Source organism: Diadema setosum, chromosome 4 (genome assembly GCF_964275005.1).
Source record: "Diadema setosum chromosome 4, eeDiaSeto1, whole genome shotgun sequence".
Taxonomy (NCBI): domain Eukaryota; kingdom Metazoa; phylum Echinodermata; class Echinoidea; order Diadematoida; family Diadematidae; genus Diadema; species Diadema setosum.
The window spans coordinates 15195780-15219389 of record NC_092688.1 but is presented as its reverse complement, the minus strand read 5'-3'; the positions used below and the strand labels follow the sequence as shown (position 1 = coordinate 15219389).

Below are 23610 nucleotides of genomic sequence, written 5' to 3'. Positions count from 1 at the left end.
AAAAAGAAATGAGTTCGAATGAAATCGAGCAAGAAGAACGTAGCTCGAAAATGGCAAAAAGTTCCGAGTTTTCTAACTTTGTCACTGAATTGCAGCTTTTCAGCAATAGTAATCCTAAAATGTGAGATTGAATTGTGTAATGTGCAAAAAGAATTAAAGTTGAGCAAGAAGGACGTTACTCGAAAATGGCAGGATTTTGAGATTCAAGTTTGAATTGCAGCTTTACGGCAATGCCAGTATGAAAATTTGTGATTGGACTATGAATACAGTCTACTGCTAAGGTCGGTAGCAAAATAAATAAATAAATAAATAAATAAATAAATAAATCAATAAATCGGGCAAGAAAGACGTAGCTGAGCATTTTCGAGTCTCAAAGCACAAAAATTCACGAAAGTTATAACTCGAAATGCTTATTTTACGTCTAATGAAGCTCAAATTCAAGGCAAGGTGCGTGGCTATATACTGACTCCATGCCTCCATGGGAAAAACAAAAACCATGTACGCCCATGGCAGAAGTAGTATTATTAGAAGTATTTGTAGTAGCATTAATATAATTACTAGTTGTTGTTGATGCCGTTGTTGTGGTTTTGGTGGCAGGAGGTTGCTTTATAATGGTTGAAGCGTTACAGTATTATTATTGCCAATGACATCAAAACGATGTCTCAGGAAGATGGTAAACTAGGGTGGTGGAAAGGGGTTATGACCTACTCTTCAACTATCCATCTCCGTGTAAACCAACTTGCGTGCTTGTACACCGACGTGACGTGAAGTAGAGATTACGCAATGACATCTCCTACGAAACAAGCCTCGGCGATTCTGACGCCGATGTCAGCGCACAAATTTGTTCAAGAAGTGTTGGCTCAATGCTTTGCTTTGAGTTCAGCCTTGCCTTCTAAAATCCTGTTTTGTTCTAAATGTTTGTTTAGCGTAACTGTGGCTGCAAATGAAAAGGTAAAACACAGAACAAACTATGTGAGGGGGGGGGGGAGCCAAATAAGCTGTCAGCTCAGAAACATGCGAAACCATACTAGAAGAGGTGCGAGGCCCGCCTAGTCCCGGTACTCAGTCGTTCGAATCTCGTACCAGATCGTACGTCGACTCGAAGCGCAGTCAGAGTGTTCTGTGAATTGTGCATTCTGTCTATACTCGCAGTTAACCAGTGTTGTCTATATTTCACTCGTGTCTGGAGTAGCTTCACCTTTCACAATGCCTATCCTACAAATCTTCACCAACGTCAAGGACGCCGCTGTTCCCAAAGATTTGTTAAGCAATCTGACACCAGAGCTCGCAAAGCAACTTGGAAAACCGGAAAAGGTAGCTTTTCCATTAGTAGAGTTTTCACATTTGTAATATTCATATCTGTGTTGCACAAAGTGCAGACACCAACTGAACGACTGCCGAGTCTGTGCTGTAACAGTGATCATGGTCCAAGCTTGTAATGAAGTTTCTCTCATTCGGACCTCTTTCTGCTGACTTTTAATTTCGTCAAGTGTGTGGCAACTGTCGACAAAGTGATGAGATGAAATGACAAGATGAATGATACTATAGAAATCGATATCTAAAGGCTCACGGAAGTCTCATTTTCTTTTAAGCAACTTCCAGTTGGCATGTGTCTGAGCTAGATTGAACAACTTATGAAGAAGTTTATAAGAAGCCTTTGATAGTTAAATGAATTATAGGAGTGCCAATGACGTGTAATTTGCAATGTACATGTATATAGTGTTGCTTCTTTTTTGCTATTATTACATCGAGTAGGTGGAAGGTGGTCAAATATGTCTTAGTATGCCCAGGGCCCTGTTTTATGAAGAGTTATAATGATTATTGATTTCTATCATAAGTCTATGGAAGCTTGTGTGTTAAGAAAATTTTTAATCGATTATATATTTTGATAAAACGGGGCCCAGGTGACTTTGATACCAGATAATTGTGAATAAGACAGTATTCACTTCCACTACCCTTAACGTTTGAAGACGGGTAAGCAGGGTACAATACTTTTCATCATGCATCTTTGTCTTATTGTTATAAATGGCATAAAAAATATATATGCGTTTTTGCCAAATGTAATGCTAATTTCTAAGTTTTGCAAAGCTGCATTCATTGCTGTGTACTTTGGAGTTTCGTTTTGTTTAACGGTATCTATTTTTTTTTTTATTTCTTTCTCCCATATAGGCTGTCTTGGTTAGTGTGGTCCCAAACCAGATGATGATGTTCGGAGGGTCCAGTGATCCATGCGCAGTGGCGAACATGACGTCAATTGGGAGCCTGGGAGTTGAGGAAAATAAGAAGCTGACCAAGATCATCACGGCTGCAATGGCAAAGATGAATGTTGCAGCAGACAGGTAAACGTCATAACATACAATAATTGATTTGTCAGTTATCTTCGCCAAATCTTTTCAGTTATCTTGACACATTTCTTGTTTCTCAAATATCACAGATCCAATGCTTATCAACGGTTCGGTGTAATAATGTCAGAGATAAAAATGTCAGAAGTAAAAATGTCCGAAGTAAAAATGTCTGAGGTAAAAATGTCAGAAGTAAAAACAATTTACCTCTGACATTTGCACCTCATTTTTACTTCTGACATTTTGTACCTCTGACATTTTTACTTCTGACATTTATACTTCTGACATTTTTACCTCTGACATTTTTGCCTCTGACATTTTGCCTCTGACATTTTTACTTCTGACATTTTTACTTCTGACATTTTTACCTCTGACAATTTTGCCTCTGACATTTTTACTTCTGACATTTTTACTTCTGACATTTTTACCTCTGACATTTTTGCCTCTGACATTTTTACTTCTAACATTTTAACCTCTGACATTTTTTACCTCTGACATTTTTACCTGGCACCTTATCAACGACATATGATACCATCCTCTAGTTTTTTTTTTGTTTTTTTTTTAAGAAATTCATATTGACGGTATCCGTAACATGCGTAGGAAATATATTGAACGTGATATAGAATTTCTAAAATTGGATTTAACTCTAAGATTGGATTTAAAGAATAATGGTCTGATAGTTTTCAAGCGAATGATGTTAATTAAGTATTATGAAATCCATCAATACACATTTTTTATCATTAAAAATCATATGGTCCAACAGAAACCCTGTAAAAATATTTAAAAACTCGCGGATTGCTAAGGGTATTGTGACTCCTTTTGTATATTTTGACTTTTTCAAGGTTCTTTACAGAAAACCGTGTTTAATTATTTCTACCATTTATTTCATTGCATCACAGACGAGTGATATAGAGGATGTAGTCCATAATATTTTTATTATTTACCAGCATAGAATTTGATTTTTCTTTGAAAAAGAAATCAAACAAACAAGCGCACATTCACTCTTGATTAAAAAAAGAGAGAGAGAGAATAGCGCCGTCAAAGCACCCACACTAGAGTGAAATAGACTTCTTTTTCTTCTTCTTCTTTTTTCTTGCCAGCTGCATGTTGTTATTAGAAGTGAACCGTATAGCAGTAAACTCTAACTGAACACATCATTATCCTCATCCCCCATGGCCACGACCCATCCGCATCCCCCATTAAAAAAAAAAAGAAAAAAACAACAACTAAGAAGTCGAGTTTTAAGCTAATGAAAAAGAGGGATGGTCCTATAGTAATAGTGCAAATACATGTTGTTATTTTGATCCTGAATATATCATAATTTCTTCTACAATCCTAATCAAAACGTCCATGCTCTCTCTCTCTCTCTCTCTCTCTCTCTCTCTCTCTTTGTACTCCAGAATGTATGTGCTCTTCAGAGACATAGCTCCTCAAGATGTTGGCTTTAACAACACAACTTTCGCAAGCTAAGATGTCGCGTCGTACCATCTGCTTCAGAAAAGGGAAATAAAATAAAAAAATAATAAACAGTGAAGAGAACTTCTAACTTCCTATGTAGATGTAGAAGAGTAATTTACCTCGGCTACATGGTGTATTTTTGTAGCAAACTATTATGCTGATTATATGGTGAACAGTTGCAAGACATTTCCCTAATTTGTTGGGAAATTTTAAATGCTATAAATAACTAAAAAAATTGTTATGATTTGAATTCCTGATGGTCAGTTTTGTAAATTGGCCTTTCATATACCACCTGTATACATTTGATCGAATCATACGCTGGAAACTCGCGGTTTAAATAACATGGTGCTTTTAATCACCGTCCAGTAAAGTCCTTATACTTTATGGTACTACAAACAGTCTACAGGTTTTTGTGTTTATGGTATGTGCTCACCACATGTTTGTTATGTCTCGTGCTGCTCTAGCCTACAGAAAAGTTTGAGAAGGTTGATTATGTTTGGACATGTGTTGCATGAATCCATTTTTCATATACCTATACCTTTCTTGTACTGTGGTTCATCAGAATGGCATATAATCTGACTTGGATGCATGTAGGACACGAGAAGATATACTCTTTCTTGTCTGTACCATTTTGTTGTCGTTTTTTATTCAAATCTTGGCACTCCTGATGGATAGACGTGAAAAGATCTTTTTTAGAGTTCAATATACAACGTACAAGAGGCTGTTGAAACTATCTGTACATTGTGTGCTAGACAATCTTGTGAATATATATATATATATATATATATATATATATATATATATATATATATATATTTATATATATATATATGTATATATATATATATATATATATATATATATATATATATATACATTTTTTTTTACTGCTGCTCTATTATCATGTAGTCACAATTTCAATCCCTTTTTATCAGTTTTTACATTTTCATGTACTTTGTAAAGTATGTTCCTCGTGGACATGTGCTGAGAATTGTCTTTTCATAAGTTCAACTTGTGAACGTCATCAGAGTCACTTGCATGAGAAATGCCGCTTATTTCATTCATGATTGGTGACAATCACGTGTAGTCGTCTTCCAAAAAATAATTATTATTTCTTTCTCTCTGCTTCTGAAGAGGATCCCCTGCATTTCAAATCTTATTCATATATTCTCTCTCAGAAACTGTTCTTTACCGTATAGTGTGCAATGTTGACATTGCTTTATATTTTCCTCTTAATTAATTATGTTGTCAGTGGTTGTACTCCATAATGTAATGCGTATAGGAACAATTCAAACAGTTTATGACACTTTGTTGAATTCTGTTATGCAATGTACATTGTATTGAAATGGAATGCAGAAATATATTGAACTGAACTGAACTGAATCTTGACGCGTACACCTATCCGATATTGCGATTAGACAGAGTCGATGAAATATATATATATATATATATAGACATGTATATAAATGTTGCGATTTCACGTATTGTCTCCACGAAGAAGTGAAGAAACAAACTGGTAATGCATATATATATGTATATATGTATAGATATATATGTATATATATATGTATGTATATATATATATATATATATATATATATATATATATATATATATGTGTGTATATACAGTAAGATTTTTCCCAAAACTTTTTATCCTTCCATGGACTATTTTATTTCATTTCATTTCATTTCATTTATTAGGTTTCCACACAGATCATGCAGTGTTGTGTTTACAACATCCGTCAATGACAATGTAAAATGACACATAAATTATAAATCATAAGTTCAGTATATATAAAAGCATTTACATAGTACAAAATCGATTGAAATTATTCTCAAGGGTACATTCATGACGGATAAGTGAAATTGCGTGTGGAGGGAGCCTACATAGAAGCTGATGCTTGTAGGAGTAGGTTCCCCGAAAGAAAATCGACACAGCACTCACACACACAATCTCTGCACGCACGCAAGTACACACACGCAACAAGAGAAGAGAATGAGAAAGAGGAAGAGGAGAAATCACCAACTGGACCGTCATAGAGACGTAAATGACGTTACCTGCAGCTGCAAGAGGAAAGAATGAAAGAAAAAATGAAATTAAAAAAAAAACCATGCTTAACCTGTTCTATATACACTCATGCCGAATAATCTAAATCGGTATACATCACTTCAAATAATATGCTAAATAAATTAATTCATATTATCACCATTATTGTATCATTTACTCATATTTTCAGCCATAATCTTGTTTCATCTTAAAATTCTCTCGTTATCATTTACCCAAACAATTTTGAAGTGACTTTCAGTCTAACTTGCAAAATGATTCAACTCAAATATCTTGACATGACTAGAATGATACATTGTTGTTATTACATGTATTGTTGGAGAGAGAGAAATATGTGTGCGTGAGTTTGTATGCATTGTATAATATGTGTGTAAATACAATAGTCTGTCATTATTCTTGTACCATGATTTTAAAAAATATTGAAATACAAAACAACTCTGAATATTCAGTTACAACGAGTTTTTCTTTATCAAGACAGTATACGCTCTTTTGAAGGTAGGTACACTGTACTTCCGATTGTGAAATTAACTGCTGAAAGCTGGCATGACTCAGCAGATTGTCTTTAGGTTGATCCTGTTCTGTTCGACAGCACAGGACTTGCTTGCATAACAAAGTATTCTGAGAACGTTGGCGAAAAAATATTCTTCCGCAAAATGTGATTTTCTGTATATAATTCAGAACAATGGACACCACCAAGACAATTGCTTAAGATAACTCTGTGGTTCCATGGAGTTCTCGATCCTGTTCTGTTTGACAACAATGACTTGCTTGCTTAACCGAGTATCTGAGAGTGTTGGAGACTCCTTCTGCAAACTGTGACTTTCTCTTTATAGTTCAGAACAATGGAAACCACCAGCAAGACAACTCAGTAGTTCTGTGGCATCTCGGCTTTGTGAGGTAGTTGTCGAACCATCGAACTCGATAAGAGTTCTTCGTCTTCCGTTTATGAACCTACCCACGCCGTGACTGCCTCTTCAACCTATTTATACAAATACCAAGTATATTTATAGAACTAAAACTGTACATTAAAGGTGGAGGGAACGGATACCCACCTCCTCCTGCACACATTGAAAGCTTCTACATTTTTAAAATCGAAATTGAACTAATTTCGGCATACTTTTGGTGGAATATTATTTGAAAAGCTCTCATTTAAAAAGTGAGAAAATTAAATATTCAGGGAAAATGTAAGTGGGTAAATCGTGAAACATCTGTCACCTCTTGTTCCACCTGCGCGTCGTCACTATGTACTAATTCTTTTGGAGGTAGATAGCGCTCACAGGTAATAACAAGATAAACGGCAGTGGATGGAGTTGTGCCCTGGATATTTTCACAATGAGACTACGAGAAGCGTAATTAACAAAATGAAAAATAAACCTGTAATAATTCTGTTATTGCTTCGTGATTTTTTTTCTTACTGATCAAATTATTTATTGGCCGTTTCACTTTCTCATTTAGAAATAACTTGAAGTACATAAGGGTCATGAGGAGGGCAAAAACAAAAACAAGCAAGCAAACATTAGTATTTACAGAAAAAAAAATGTAAATATAATTTGTCTATTGGAAGTCTGGAAACGAAAATGAAAGTATTTGTAGTCCACCATGACATTAGCGCTAGTGTAAATAGACATGAAGAAGAAAACACCAAGAGAATTAATAAGGCATAATTTACTTTTAAGAAATATTGCAAGGCCCGTAAAACTTGCTCATCGTGTTATCTGAGATGAATCCAAAGAAGCAATGCTATTGACTTCTTTTCCCTGGTTGACTCATAATCGACATTAGTCATTTTGCCGGAATTGAACTGTGATTAATTGTGATAGAAGCTTTGGGAGTTTATTACACAATTCAAAAGCCTCTGCTCTGTAAAGTTGCTCTTACTGAGGAAGATGTTCATAATGGGCTGGGTTTAAGAGTTTTAACTGTCCATGTTATCAATAATCCATGACAAGTGAGGAACACTGAACACCGGGTTACTCAATTTCGGCTGTCTTCGCCGACACCGTGGTCCCAACTCGATGGATGTACCAGATCGCCCGTCGACTCATCAGGGCTCACACCTGTAAATAAAATGGACTGTCCCAGACCCCTTCACAAATTCGTACCAAAGATACCAAAATAAATGAAGAAAAAAATTAATTAAAAATCAATGATGTAGTTTGGCAAAAAACTGAATAGCTGTAGATATTGAGTATGAATTCCTCTACAAACTGCATTTTGGTTGGAAGATGAAAGCTTTTCTGATGGAATTTGAGGGGACTATATTTCATTGGGTACGTGTACGAAAAATAGGTGATTTTTTGAGTGACAAGAACTCGTAGTCTGGCTTTGCGGACCCCTGGACAGAATTAGAGCAGAACAACCCACCCTGGCAATCTGATGGATGAAAGGTAATATCTCACTTATTCAGGTTAGTGAAGATGAAATACCTCATTTCTCCCAGCTATTTTACAGAATTTTTTGAAATTTGAATTTTAACACACGTCTCTATGGGGAATTATTTACCCGTGTGAGCCCTATAGAGAATGCACGCAATACATGCAAGTCTATGGGAAGTATTCATCCCATACAAGCTCTGCTGGTTTATGTTGATCTTGTATTGTGTCAGATCTCTCTTCCTCCCTCCCCCTTCTTCTCCCTACTCCCCCCCCCCCCCCTCCCTCTACCTCTCTCCTCTACTCCCCCCCTCCCAACTCTATCTTGCTACAATTTCTTTTCTTAATATTATGTTCTTGTGGTACTAGATCTTAGTAAATAGCAGTCATCAGTATCACACAACTTTGAAGGACTTCTTGTATTGTGTATCTTGTATTGTGTCAGATCTCTTCCTCCCTCCCCCTTCTGTTCCCTACCCCCCCCCCTCTGATCCCTCTACCTCTCTCCTCTAACTCCCCCCCCCCCACTCTTCCTTGCTACAATTTCTTTTCTTAATATTATGTTCTTGTGGTACTAGATCTTAGTAAATAGCAGTCATCAGTATCACACAACTTTGAAGGACTGTGTTAATCTTGTATTGTGTATCTTGTATTGTGTCAGATCTCTTCCTCCCTCCCCTTCCCCTCCCTACCCCCTCTCTCTACCTCTCTCCTCTACTCCCCCCCCCCCCTCCTCAACTCTGCCTTGCTACTATTTCTTTTCTTAATATTATGTTCTTGTCACTAGATCTCAGTACAAAGCAGTCAGTCATCAGTATCACACAACTTTGAATGACTGTGTTATTTTAATGTATTTCTTTGTTTTGGCTACCACTGAAACAGCTCAAAATACATAAAGTTAGTCTGTTTGACAAAACAAAGTCTTATCAAGTACTTTGTAGGCTATAAGGTGATGATGACACACCCACAATCAAGGATAACTGCCTGGATCTATGTATTCATCTTATGAAGAACTGATCAAAACTGCAAGATTTATTTAAAAAACACCCTAAAGGGCATGATTTTCTAAAAGTGTCCCTTTGAGAAGCTTTATAATCCTTGAAAGTGTAATTTCTCATATGATGTAGGGGCAAATATCATAAAAAACACATTTATGATGTTTAAAAGTCAAATAAGAAATATGACCTCCACTATAGGGCTCACACCTGTAAATAAAATGGACTGTCCCAGACCCCTTCACAAATTCGTTCCAAAGATACCAAAATAAATGAAGAAAAAAATTAATTAAAAATCAATGATGTAGTTTGGCAAAAAACTGAATAGCTTTAGATATTGAGTATGAATTCCTCTACAAACTGCATTTTGGTTGGAAGATGAAAGCTTTTCTGATGGAATTTGAGGGGACTATATTTCATTGGGTACGTGTACGGAAAATAGGTGATTTTTTGAGTGACAAGAACTCGTAGTCTGGCTTTGCGGACCCCTGGACAGAATTAGAGCAGAACAACCCACCCTGGCAATCTGATGGATGAAAGGTAATATCTCACTTATTCAGGTTAGTGAAGATGAAATACCTCATTTCTCCCAGCTATTTTACAGAATTTTTTGAAATTTGAATTTTAACACACGTCTCTATGGGGAATTATTTACCCGTGTGAGCCCATCAGTGCACCTTCAGTGCCGTATACGCAAAGAGATTTTTCTCCTCCCCACCACTAGAGGGCGGACTCTACAATGGAGTCAGTGATTTCATGGGGGCCGCCATAGCTCACTTAACAATGGCGGACTTTGCGTACTATGTATACATTTCTACAGCGCGTATTACGCTAATGAAATAAAACCAGTTATTATTGGCATTGTTATTACCATCATCATCATCATCATTACCAATATCATTATCTTCATTTAAACAATTCATTTACGGATGGTGTTCGACAATATATTTGTGAATGCATGCTTGAAAACAATCTATTTAATCGAACAGACTGCTTTAAAGAGCCGTGCCAGAATGGCGTATGTGAGGAAACCAAGACTGATTTCGAGTGCCACTGTACTGAGGGGTTTACCGGGGACTTATGTGAATTTGGTAAGAATTAAAACAAACTCTTTCTTTCCATCATCTTGAGATAGTGGGTCGATGTTGCTTTGTCTGAATTCATCATTATTTTTATCAACCAAATCTCTTCATATGACCAGAGGCCCAAGGGGAAAGTAACCACCTTTGTTACAACTAGAAAAAGAAGTGCAATCTGCAGGCGAACTTCTGAACTTTTACGCGAGTACGCACTTGATTTTGGCTGCTCCTCGGTTGCTCCTTTGCTAGCGTGTTAGCACGAGGGGTGAGCCTACCGTTGTACCGCCTCGTTGTCATCCAATGCTCCCCTTGCGCTCACAAAACAATAGTACAGGGCGTATGAAGACTCCGCACTCTAGCAGTCACTGGGGAAAATCTCTTTGCGTATACGGCACTGTGCACTAATACTACGACGAGCACCCTCTACGGCACCGAACAGTACAGTATCCGAGGCGAAAAGCGGGCGATCATCAGGCGTTATGTCAGCAAGTGCCCTGTGAGCTGCTAGCTGTGCCGTCTACTTGTGGTTGATCATTTGTCTAAATTCCACGTTTGTCTGCAGTAGCTTAAACTTTCACAATGCCTATCCTACAAGTTTTCACAAACGTCAAGGACGCCGATATTCCCCAAGATTGGTCATGCAATCTGTCATCAGAGCTCGCAAAACAACTTGGAAAACCAGAAAAGGTAGCTATGTTGTCGTAAAGTGTCCCACATATTTATATCTGTGTTGCACAAATCACGCTTACTACATTGTAAATTAAGTACAATTGTCAATAGACTATCGTGTCAATCTATATTACAACATTACTACTGTACGTTTGTATTCGTCGTGAATGACTGCTAGTGCTATGCCTGTGCTGTACTTGGCTCAGTGGTCCAGGCCAAGTGACGCTGAACGAGGGGATCTATGCCTCACTATGCACTAGCCCTCAGCTCCAACGTAACCCCGTCGCGGCCGGGGCGCTGTAACACAGTACGTATTTTGTCCGTATGGGGTCGCTGCTGCGGTTAGCTCCAACGATGTCATCACGTGTAATGAGGCCTTGTTGAGACTTTATTGTATGACCACGTCTACCGGTCGATGACGAACTAAACGGTTTAAACCTTATTCCTGAATTTTAAGCAGATTTGTGAGACAAATATGGCATCTCAACTGAAATTTCACCAAGTGAAGTGTGTGGCAAGAATTAATGCCAAAAATCAGGTCAAATAATGGGTTGAACAAACAGATCATTTATTTATTCAAGTTTGAAAAATTGGAAAAAAACTACCTGGATGGAAAATGCACAGTTGTCATGGCTTGTTTTGAATATGAGCACGTAAAATTTTCTCTGTGTACAATGAAATGCTATTTAACCATTCAAATATAGATTGTATTACAGCACAATTTATTTATTGATATAGTGAAAGATTTTTTTTCTAAATGTGAAAAAGTACAGAATATTTACATGTCTTTGTGACTATAAAGATGTCCATTTCCTAATGTATGTTAGGCATAGAGCATTGTAGACCCCATATCATATACGCTAGCAAACTTTACTTGATATAAATAACAGCAATTCCCCTCCCTCACCATGAGAAATTCAGGACAGAGACTAGTCTAGCCTTGAAGACTTATCGTGATCTTTACCTAACTTTGAGCAGGCATACAACTGTATTTTTTTTTAGCTCAAGTGAGCAACTTATGATAATTTTAGAAACATTTTGGAATTGATAAAGGAGAGCTCATTATTTAATATCCATTTGTTTTGTTTTTCTTTTTTTTTTACTTTGATAAACCTACCAACTTTAACTACAATATGTCTGATAGGTACAGATACTTGAGATCAAGACAAGTATTTCTCACCCACAACCATTCTGAAGAAGTATGTGTTGTAGCATCATGTCATCACCTTCAAGTTTTGATATAGATTTGTTCGTGATAACAAGGATGGCTGGATGTACCTCATTCTATTGCAGTGGCAGGTTGCTCTCACACTCAAGTTGTGTGTGTTTTTTTTTTTTTCTTCTTTCCAAGAGATGGTCACCTAACAATTATTGTGCTACTGTCACAAGTAATGCTACAGTCTCTAAGATTGAAAAATTGAATTCACTGCTGGTAAACTTTGAGTTCCCATTTCTATCATTTGTTTCCCTCATAGTTTATCTGTATTAGTGTAGTCCCAAACCAGATGATAATGTTCGGAGGGTCCAGTGATCCGTGTGCAATGGTGAACATGACGTCTATTGGAAAACTGGGACTTGAGGAAAACAAGAACCTAACCAAGGTCATTACAGCTGCGATGGCAAAGATGAATGTTGCAGCAGACAGGTAAAACCTTTGTGAAATTTATCTATATACCATCCAACCCAAACATAACGTTCAATTTTTGCACAATCAGAATGATAAGTAAACTTATAAAACATTATATGATAATAATAATAGTTTGTATGCACCTTGAGCACTCTACAGAGTGGATTTGATGCAATTTATAAGTCACTGTATGTCGTCAGTATGATAATTCATAATTCATGATACCATGGGTGAAGAGCACATCTCCTAACAATCTTGTGTAAAGCCAGGAAACAGAATAAGTTGATCAGTAAAAAATCTGATCATTTTGATATCAAACACTGCATTCTCTGGGCACACTCAAATTACAGCAATGATCCTTTTTTGGAGACTCGGTGGAGTTGTTGGAGTTCTCAGATGCATTTTGTACGTGAACAATCATGGATTGATTTCATTTTTTCACATCAAGTATTTTTCTTCAGCATTGATTCATTGTCCCAACTTAACAAAAAAACAAGGTGTGATTTGGCTTAGTCGTATGCGCATCTGCCTCCCAATCCAAATGAACAGGGTTCGATTCCCAAGTCTAGCTGAGCAATCTTGGCTGTAAACATCCCTCTGACAAGAGGCCAAACACTCTAACCCTTGGATAGGATATTACTTAATGAGTTCCCATGTGTGAGAGAGTCACACCCCACTCACATGAAAGATCCTACTTCATTCATCTTCTTCGTAAAGAGCAGGGTGTTAACCTGGCCAAGTGGCCCACCTACCTACCCACACACGATTATCTTGGTGATAGGCTGCATTGTATCCCTTTGAAGATGAAGAAAAGAAGAAAACAAGAAGTGTTCCTGCAAGTTAATGATGGAGAGCATCACCTTTTATATTTGTCTAATTACGAAACAAATAGGAAAATATGTACTAGGTAATAAGCATTACATAGCAGTGGCTGATCCAGAAATAAAAAGAAAAAAAAAATGAAATGAAACCCGGAAGTGGCACCAGAAATATTAAGAAATATATAAGAACATAAGAAGTATAAAGAAAATATTGTCATACCAGTCATACTACATGTATTTATGAAAAAGGCATTTGTTTTGATATGACCAGCTGCATGTCATAACAAGTAAACTTCACCACTGTAGAAAGCTCTAACTGAACACATTATTACCCCCCCCCCCCTTGAAGAAAGGGTGAAATGTATCGTTTTCAAGCTAATGAAAACAGAGACATAATCCTACAGCTATAGGCACATAAAAGTTGAGAATTTTATTGTGAATTTAATTATGTATCCTGACCATTTTTTTGTTGTTGAAGATACTGTTATGCTCTTTCACTCTTTCTACTTCAGAATGTATGTGCTCTTCAGAGACATAGCTCGTCAAGATGTTGGCTGGAACAACACAACTTTTGCAAGCTAGGATGGAGCATCATATCATCTGCTTCAGAAAAGGAGCATCTCCAGTCAAACAGTGACAAGAGCTTCTAGCTTCCGAATTTCTAATATTCAGATCTAGGAGATTATTTTCATTGGCTGGTGAGTTTGTGTAGCAAACTATTAGGCTGATTATGGCTAACAGTTGCAAAGCATTTTTCTGGAAAATCTGAAAGGCACCTAACTCAGAATTTGCTGTGGTCTGGAAACTGAGCAGTTTCCTTATACAGTCTCACCTCTCCTATCTGGACATGTCAGGACTAGCGCTGATCTGGATAAGGGATTTGGCCAAATATGGGAGACTCAATGTGTAATACACGCAGCTGCCGAAAAACGATCGCCTGTACCATGTATGATTTAATGAAAAGTTTTCTGTTCTTCTCCTTGTGGTGATATGGGGATAGTGAATGTGTGAATGCATGTTATTTACATGAAAATTAGATGTGAATGTATGTTAATTATGGTGAGGATAATGTGTAGTTCATGTGAGTTTGTGTAGGAATTCTGTTTGAGTTTGAAATCCCCTTTTCCCCTTAATCATTAGATTGAAAAAAAAAAAAATCACACTGAGATCACGTCCGGATAATAGAGAGATCCGGATAAAGGGATGCCGGATAGGAGAGGTCGGACTGTAGTCAGTTTTGTAAATTGGTTTTTTTTTTTTTCACATTTGTTTGAATCATATTGTGGACACTTACACTCTACGTGACAGGATGTTTCTTTTCACAGTCCAGCAGAGTCTGTAGGGGTCATGGTACTACCATACAAACATTCTCTACAGCCTCTCTTGTCATGGTATGTTCCCACCACATGATTGGTGTGTCTTGTGCTGTTAAGCCTATTACAGAAACCTCTTGTTGAGGAAAAGACCTTTTCATGTTTAAAGGACAAGTTCACCTTCATAAACATAAGGATTGAGAGAATGTAGCAATATTAGTAGAACACATAATTGAAAGTTTGAGGAAAATCGGACAATCCTTTCAAAAGTTATGAATTTTTAAAGTTTTTGTGCAGTAACCGCTGGATGAGAAGACTACTGCAGTGTATGAATAACTTAGATGTCACATGCGTACAACAATATAAGGAAAATATAAAGAGAATTTCACAAAATTTCATCTTTTGAAAAAAAGTACACATTCCCTTGACTCGTTACCAACATATGTTATGGGTAATATTATTCCCCCTGCCTTTAGAAAGAGGCAAGTCAAGTGGTCTTTTATTATGCGAAAAAAGTGAAAATATGTTGAATTTTCTTTACAGTTTCTTTACACTGTTGCACGCATATGACTCACAAGCTGTAGTAGTCTCCTCATCTAGCAGTTCCAACACAAAAATTTTGTGATTGATGTCCAAATGATGTCCAAAAAACTGGTATAAAGTCAAAACTTGCCAAAAAATCTAGGCTACAGTACAAAGAGATTTTGTGTATAACACGTATTTACTACTGTTCTACTGTACAGTAACCTTAAATATGCTTTCTTTCTTCTTTTTTTTTAGTATCACATGTATTTTGTAAAATATGTTCCTCTTTGACATGGGCTGAAAATGAGCTCTTTCCATGTTGTTCAACTTGTGCACATCGTCAAAGCCACTTATATGAGAAATAATGTTTTATACTTCAATCGATCTTGGTGGCCATTTAGATGAAATTGTCCATATAGTATATCTTATATTGTGGTCAAGCAGGGTGTAATAACTAAGATATGCCTGGAAAGCCCAACATCAAGTTGAACATCCTGAACATGTAGGTCCAGAATTCGATGATTTAAAATACGTTTTTTTTACAAGCTGTGTTCATAAGATTAGACAAGGTACATAATCATCTCTGTTGGTTTTGAAAGTTGGCAAAAAAAAAATAATAATAATGATGATGGTAATAAACTTGAATGAATGAGTGGTCTAAATTTCCGTTCTGCCTGATTGGTGACATATCATTTTATTTTTAACTCATATCTCCTGACATGATTAAAATGAAATATGTTGAATATATATATATATATATATATATATATATATATATATATATTATACACTGTACATACATTATATGTATACAGAGAGAGAGAGATATGTGCGTGTGCGTGTGTGTGGTCACAGTGGACTTGCACCATCGTTTGGAAAACGATGAAATAAAAAAGATTAATTGTCAGTTTTTATTATGCAAGTGTTAATGCTCTATTTAAGGAGAGTTCACTGTACTTCCGATTGTGAAGTGCACTTTTACTGAAAGCTCACACGACTTGGCAGATTGACTCTTATTTGTTTTACAACAAAGGACTTACTTGCGTATTCAAGTGTCTGAGAATGTTAGAGAATTCTTCTGCAAACTGACTTTCAATCTAGTCCAGCAGAACAATTGACAGGATCAGGAAAACTCTGTTCTATGGGGTTCTCGGCTTAGTGAGGTTGTTGTCGAACCATGATTTGAAGTGTCCATCAGGGTTCGTCTCCATTTTGTTTTTCTTTGGTGGTCACTAAAATCTTTGAATTTGACATTTTGATGGCCCGGAAAAGAAATATAATGGTCCACGTCATGAAAGAAAATACATGAACTCATTTTTAATTCTAGCTGTCCTGTGGGGCCACCAAAAGATAGCCATTTTGGAAATTTGGTAGCCCAACATGAAGATTAAGTGGCCCTGGGCTACCGCTGTCGAACCCTGTATCTAAAACGGACACACACACATATATACATGATGTATATTATATATATTATATATATATATATATATATATATATATATATATATATATATATATATATATATATATATATATATATATATATATATATAATATATAATATATATACAATGTAGAATATCATATACATGTATGTGTCAAAAGCGAGAAAACAAAACAAAGAAAGAGAGGGCGAGAAGAGACAGATAATGGTGATAGGCATAATGATGATAAAAATACACCAAAGAATAAATTTAGTGACTCTTATCACTTTACAAGAAATGGGGCATGGCTTTAAAAAAGTGAGTAAAGTTTACAAGGCCACTTTTCGTGAGTAACGGTTCGCAAAGTGTTTAGGGCGCCCTCTCTGGCATGAATCAGATTTATCGGTTTCACATCTATCGTCTCAAACCTGTACAGTATTTTTCCGAAGGCGAATGAATGTACATCATAACACATTATTAGTGAGAGTTACAGAGTTAATTTCGATACACTAAAGTTTTTATATGGTTCGTGTTTCATTTGCTGTTTCTTCATCATCCAGTAGAAAAATTCATGCAAATAATTAATACGCAAAATCCTTGCTGAAGGAAATTGCTACAGCAACTAGAATTTACCCCCTCACAGAAACTCTCGGTAAAGTGGTATGTAAAGAATGTGTGTCCATTCATGTACATGTTTTGTTTTGTTTTGTTTTCTAATTGAATCTAATACTGAAAGGGTACCTACTAATGCATGCGTTATGCAATTAAGTATTTCAGTCAAGCTTTGATTCAAACTATATAAATGATTACAGCTTTGAACGATTTAATACCTAATTCGTCCATCTGTCCGTATACTGCAATAGGTCATTTTCTTTTAACATAAGAAATGTTTTGAGAGCATCTAATCTCGCATTACATTTGTAATGATTCAAAGAAAATTAATCATTCTTATTAGAAGGAAGGATTGCAGACTAGTGTTCTCCCATTTTCCCTTTTACTTTCCAGATCTATTGATTCCATTATCTTCTTTAATAACGCGCAAGGGGAAAATAAAAAGGCCAAGTGACTGAATTTCAAACACATAGTCTCGCATATTATATTCGTGTATTTTTATTTCTTTGTTTGTTTGTTTGTTTGTTCTTTCAGTTCGGGTGTACAATGTGCCATTTAAAGGGTGTGTACAGTTCTGGTTAAGGTGAGGATTTAGCTTTTAACGTTTTGCGAGATATTCAGAAACCACTCTATGAGAGCATGCAATTCTAAGGGGTATCAAAAGTTTATTGGGTGAAAATCGGTTTTGAAATGGCCGAGAAATCCAAAAACAAGTTGAAACAAAGAGATCCTAATAAAAGGCGTGGCCTGTCGCCTTTTATTATTATCTTATTTTATTTTATTTTTTTTGGATATCTCAGCCATTTGAAAACCAATTTTCATCAAATAAACGTTGAATCCTTTTTAAAATTACATGCTCTTTCATATTTCATAAAAGGGTTTCTCATTATCTCACTTAGGAATGCTCAAAACATGAATCCCCACCTCAACCAGTACTGTAAAGTCCCTTTAAAATCGTTCTGTTTTGATAACTCTTTCATGTAAATCCAAATATCTTGGCATTAAAAAAAAAAAAAAAAACTTTGAAAATGATAACAAAGAAAGTTTTAGAGAAAAAACATGATTATTGAAAGCCGCGTTCAGAGGGAGAAAAGAAGGAAAGGGAAAGAACAATGAGACAAAACAGTGATGAAGGAGAGATCCATCAAAATGGTAGGGAAACAGAAAGAAAGCGAGAGGAGAGCAGATATTAGATGACGATTAAATTACAGAATTCAGAAGATCCAAAAATTTCAGGATTAGCTTACGTTCATGTCCGACTATTATGTTTGTTTGTTTGTTTGTTTGTTTGTTTCTTGTTCTTTCATGTGGTATGAAGTGCAATTATGGTAATTTGAAGTAATTCTGTCGTGCAAGAGAGCAGCCATAAACTACATTTCGCAATCGATGGTTCCTATCATCACTCTATAATGACACGGTTCTGATGGGATTAAATCAGGGAGGTGATGTATAGAAATCCACCTCCCTGGTTAAATCAAGTTTAGTTGGGCGATACTGCGCCGTCGAGGATCAGTTTTGAATATTCAAAATGTTTTGTACGGGATATACAAGACATCTTCTGATGTGGGCATGGGCAAAGGCCTATAAGGTATTTCACATCATGGGGGCGCTGTGGCATAGTGGATAAGACTCCCGACTCCCGATCGGAGGACCCGAGTTCGAATCCCGCCCAGTGCTTACGTCCTTGGACAAGATGCTTTTACCCACCATGTCCCTCTCGACCCAGGTGTATAAATGGGTACCTGGCAACGCTAGGGTAATAATAATGGCAGGGCCCTCTGGTAGAGCAGTGGTAACACTGAAGAGGCCACCCTGGGTAAATAAGACCATATTATTATTATTATTAGTAGTAGTAGTAGTAGTAGTAGTAGTAGTAGTAGTAGTATTGTTAGTCAAAACCACGTTGATTTGTATAATCATGTCATAGCAGAATCTTGACTCAATTGCATTTCCAAGGTGTGGTTGGATAATATCATGGGTAGGCTGGGTTTTCTTCCGATTCAGCATCAGGCAACCTTTGTTGCATTGAATTTCATTGCCCTCCCACAACCCAGAACATTATAAAACATTTTCAACTGAATTCATCAATTGCTGTGATTATAGTTTTTATTCGTGGCTGTATAGGATATTACGAATAAAAGAGTCTGGAACCGATTCCTGCGTCAGATAACAATGAATATTATCTGAGTCTGAATCTGAATTAGATCAAGGTGCGGCATATCTTTAAGAACGCCGGTATATGGCCATTTATACATGTATTTATGGCCCCTGTTGTGACACTTCTGGCCCGACTTCTGGTGAACAATTTCAAGCGCTGTGCTTGTGCCAAAATATAGGGGGAAAATAATGCTTTGAAAGGATGACCTATTGTATGAATGCCGCAGTTCCTGATATGCAATACAAGATGACTTCTCCTTTATACGCATTGTTGCACCATATAGTGACTGTTCACCTGACATGAATTTCAGCAAAGGACGTGCCGGACCTGCTGCTTCATCAAAATTTTAGTTTCTTTTATCATTATGTTACTGAACTTTCTGCTATGATGATTATAAGGATAAGGTCTTCTTTATCCACGGCATCTCATAGACTCCTCAGTGTTGCCACTGCTCTGCCAAAGGGCCCTGCCACTGTTTTTACCCGAGCATTGTCAGGTACCCATTTACATATTTAACTACTTGCGCAATTGTCACAACGTCTTGATATATACTTGCTAAATATACGACGTGTACAGTTCAGGGGCCCGTTGCATGAAACTCCAACCGGATTTTTTTCCGGTTGAAATCACAAAATTCCGGTTGGAAGCTCCCAACCAGAGTTTTTATGCAACGGATTTTACATTCTTAGGTTAGCAACCTTAAAAAATTCAGGTTGGGCAAATCCCAACCTGAATTTTTTAAGGTTGCTAAAAAAGTTTTGTGCAACGGGACCCTGGGGTGAGAGGGATATGATGGGTAAAAACATCTTGTCCAAAGACGTTTCAAGCGCTGGGCGGGAATCAAACTCGGATCACCTCCGATTGGAAGTCGGAAGTCTTATCCACTATGCCATAGTGCCCCAACTTTCTTATATCCCTTGAAATTTGTTTGTTTGTTTGTTTGCAATCGAGATACTTCATTTGTCTTCGCAATTTTTGATTTCTAAAAACAGTGAAAATAATGATGGTAGTAGCATAGTGGCGCGTGCATTATGTGATATAATAATTGTATGACAGTTGTCACACAAATGTTTGTTTTCACAATAATGAGACTAGAATCATATTTTGTGCCTTGTAGCAAGGAAGAGAATGAATGGTGCACGAATTATCAGCGCCAGACATACCCGAAGTGTCAGAACAATTCATGGACAGGGATGCCGACGCTGCCATATACAGACGGAATAATTATGAAGACGAGATAGCAACACCCTGTCGTTCCACTGGCATAATTGGAGTCGGTAGTGTGAGACAACACTGCGGCTTTTCTGGGGTTTTATCTTCTTCCGTCCCTTGTAAATGATTTTTTCAAGCGAGAAATCCGTAAGCTAATGGCCTATACTTACAATTAAGCATGGGAAGCTTAAGAAAACAAAATAAACAATGAATTAAAAGAAACCACTTCTTTCACTACTCCGGCTTACATTCCTAACCGCACCAAGGGAATGTGAAAAAGCCTCGGCATGCTTGGACACATTACGTAATCAAGATAAGAACCCTCAAGGTATGCATATGCATTAATTGATTTTGTGACAAGTTACTGTTACAAGCTACGGAAAGAACCGTTCGGCTGTATAGAAAGCGGATCGATTGTCATCTTGAATACCGACCGATCTCTTGAAAGGGAGACTTCGTTTCATCATTGACCCGTTTGCCAGTGTGTTACAAGCTATAGTAAAGGTGGGCTTGTGGTCCAATGAGAGCGGACCACAAATCTTGGTTGCCAAGGAAGACACCAAACCAGCTCCAGTATAAAAAGATTGCGGGCGCCAGAAATCCTGTACACATTGCCTACATACAGTCACGTACAGAGACCTGCTCCTCATCTCCCGTCTTCATCTCCTCGTACAAGGTAAAATTTTGATCTTTTAGTAACGCATTTTTATGAGTTGACTCTATTATAGTTCTGCATAATAACCACATCATTAATGTTGTCACACGTGTGCATGGTGCGTGTGTCAACGAGGTGTTTATTTCCTTGTTGATGTGCTAGAACCTTGAAGTATTATAGTTTAATCCCTTTCAGCAGCTCCTTGGAACTATCCTGGGATGGTGCTGTGAATAAAGTCTTTTTTTTTTTTTTCGTTGTATGGGACATGGTTTGTCCAGTCGAGGTCTTCGCCACATTGTTATCTGATTTATTTATGATATCAACAGAAAAAAAAATATTGGTGATAAATCTTCGGCTTGGGGAAAACGGTCTGCCAAAGTAAACTAAGTCTATGGATGAATTTGTTTGTTCGTTTCTGTTGTGAGGGGGTATATCATACGCCTGTGATTTGGAGATGACGCTTAAAGTCTATGTAATCGTGTGAAATTTTAAATTGTTATTATTGATTTTAGCATTAACGTTTTCTGTGTAGTCATTTGTTTAATGTTTAAATTTCAATGCAAGGGTGACAATCTCTAAAACAGTTACAAGTCATTACTGTATAGCGCATTACACTGTAGATGGAAGTACAATTTTTGGACTGAAAATCTTATTTGAATTTGGAGTATAAAAGTTGGTTTGATATCTCTAAGTCATAATACAAAATTAGATTTACGGAGAAAGAGAGAGAGAGAGAGAGAGAGAGAGAGAGAGGGAGGGGGGGGGGGGGGTAATCCACCAAGAAGATGTAGGGGTTCGTTCACGGTCCACCCCAAAGGAAAAAATAATAATTCCTTTTTATTTTTATTTTTAATGAAGGATATGACTTTCTATAATAGTCATGTCCGATTTGATGAAGCTTCTCCTATTCTATTTGCCTGATAATCTGATTATCATATGTGAAAGCATGTGGTTCATCTCGCTGACTACAGAACCAGAGTGTCCAGGGTTCGAGGTTCGAGTCAGGAAATACATTGTCTTGAGCATGACCATTGTGTCAATTTGTCAACATGTCAGATCGCTCCCTGTAGACCTGATACGTTTTAGGTGCTAAATTGAGGGATAACCAGATGGTCCGTTCCATAACGCAAATAATAGATTACTATAGGCCCTTTATTCGTAATCTCTTCACAGTATACATGCTGACATCATTGGAGTATTGTAAATTTCATATTTCTCATGTTTTGTTTTGTTTTGTTTTTGTTTTTTGCTTCAGCAATGTGATACTAATATTTGGTAAAGTTTAGACACTGATTGACGATGTAAATTCTTACAATTTCGCTTCTTGTCCCGTCTTCTTTCAATAAATTATGCAGACACCTACTTCATCCACCATGTCTGAACGCAAGGCCGTCGTCAAGAACGCTGACATGTCCGAGGACATGCAGCAGGACGCTATCGATTGCGCCAATCAGGGCATGGAGAAGTTCAACCTCGAGAAGGACATCGCCGCCCACATCAAGAAGGAGTTCGACAAGAAGTACAACCCGACATGGCACTGCATTGTGGGAAGGAACTTCGGCAGCTACGTCACGCACGAGACGAAACACTTCATCTACTTCTACCTCGGCCAGATCGCAATTTTGCTGTTCAAATCTGGTTAAAATCCAGCTCCCGATCATTGACATTGATGTATACAGCTTGTATCGCCCAGACTTCATATACTCACACCTTCTCCAAGATTATATAAATGTATTAATATCAAAACGCGCCAAATGATGATCGTCTGTTTGGGAGCCGGCCCAGCCACCTGACGTCTGCACACCACAACAAACATGCAGTGTCAAGATGGTGGCAACCTCAACGGGTCCCCGGCTCGGTTCTTAGATCCTGTCGTCCAACAGTCCATTTCGTCCATGTCCACGATGTTGTTGTCATCTCAAATTCCATTGAATGGACAGCTCTTTGTGAGCCGAAATGTCTCAGATTGGTTACATCCGACGTCGATTGCCATCAAAGACACTCTTGCCACACGCCTGAACGGATTGCACATCAGTGGCCGGACTTGATGACGACATTAGTTTCCGAACAATGTTTAGATCACTTTGCCGTTAGAAATCTGTGTGTATTCAATTCCGCCAAGTTGCGTTATTGATACAACCTCTTTCTACATTATCTGCAGTTTCAAATTTGGTTTGAAGTAAACCTTATCTTTCACACATCCTAGCTTTTTCCCCCGAACAACTTGTACAAAAAAATTGTGGTGTAAATATTTTATATATTAAATATTTTGAAAAAAAAA

The 23610-nt window shown here is 37.2% G+C and overlaps 3 protein-coding genes across 3 annotated transcripts; all 3 read left to right on the top strand.

Annotated features, from left to right (window-relative positions):
- The first annotated feature begins 1206 nt into the window (after positions 1–1206).
- Positions 1207–3812, top strand: LOC140226930 (macrophage migration inhibitory factor-like). Its single transcript, XM_072307358.1, has 3 exons — positions 1207–1314; positions 2170–2339; positions 3743–3812. The coding sequence occupies exons 1-3, from the start codon at positions 1207–1209 to the stop codon at positions 3810–3812; spliced, it is 348 nt and encodes a 115-aa protein (XP_072163459.1).
- Positions 3813–10780: 6968 nt separating this feature from the next.
- On the top strand, positions 10781–15924 carry LOC140226929 (macrophage migration inhibitory factor-like). Its single transcript, XM_072307357.1, has 3 exons — positions 10781–11000; positions 12458–12627; positions 13943–15924. The coding sequence occupies exons 1-3, from the start codon at positions 10893–10895 to the stop codon at positions 14010–14012; spliced, it is 348 nt and encodes a 115-aa protein (XP_072163458.1). The 5' UTR covers positions 10781–10892; the 3' UTR covers positions 14013–15924.
- Positions 15925–21178: 5254 nt separating this feature from the next.
- On the top strand, positions 21179–23565 carry LOC140226928 (dynein light chain 2, cytoplasmic-like). Its single transcript, XM_072307356.1, has 2 exons — positions 21179–21350; positions 22685–23565. Exons 1-2 carry the CDS (start codon positions 21195–21197, stop codon positions 22970–22972), a joined length of 444 nt encoding a protein of 147 aa, XP_072163457.1. The 5' UTR covers positions 21179–21194; the 3' UTR covers positions 22973–23565.
- Positions 23566–23610: the final 45 nt, after the last annotated feature.

Coding starts and splice junctions, on each gene's coding strand:
- LOC140226930 (XM_072307358.1), top strand. CDS start 1,207: ATGCCTATCCTACAAATCTTCACCAACGTCAAGGACGCCGCTGTTCCC. Junction 1,315..2,169: donor AACTTGGAAAACCGGAAAAG/GTAGCTTTTCCA, acceptor TCTCCCATATAG/GCTGTCTTGGTTAGTGTGGT. Junction 2,340..3,742: donor ATGAATGTTGCAGCAGACAG/GTAAACGTCATA, acceptor TTTGTACTCCAG/AATGTATGTGCTCTTCAGAG.
- LOC140226929 (XM_072307357.1), top strand. CDS start 10,893: ATGCCTATCCTACAAGTTTTCACAAACGTCAAGGACGCCGATATTCCC. Junction 11,001..12,457: donor AACTTGGAAAACCAGAAAAG/GTAGCTATGTTG, acceptor TTTCCCTCATAG/TTTATCTGTATTAGTGTAGT. Junction 12,628..13,942: donor ATGAATGTTGCAGCAGACAG/GTAAAACCTTTG, acceptor TTTCTACTTCAG/AATGTATGTGCTCTTCAGAG.
- LOC140226928 (XM_072307356.1), top strand. CDS start 21,195: ATGAGAGCGGACCACAAATCTTGGTTGCCAAGGAAGACACCAAACCAG. Junction 21,351..22,684: donor TCTTCATCTCCTCGTACAAG/GTAAAATTTTGA, acceptor TAAATTATGCAG/ACACCTACTTCATCCACCAT.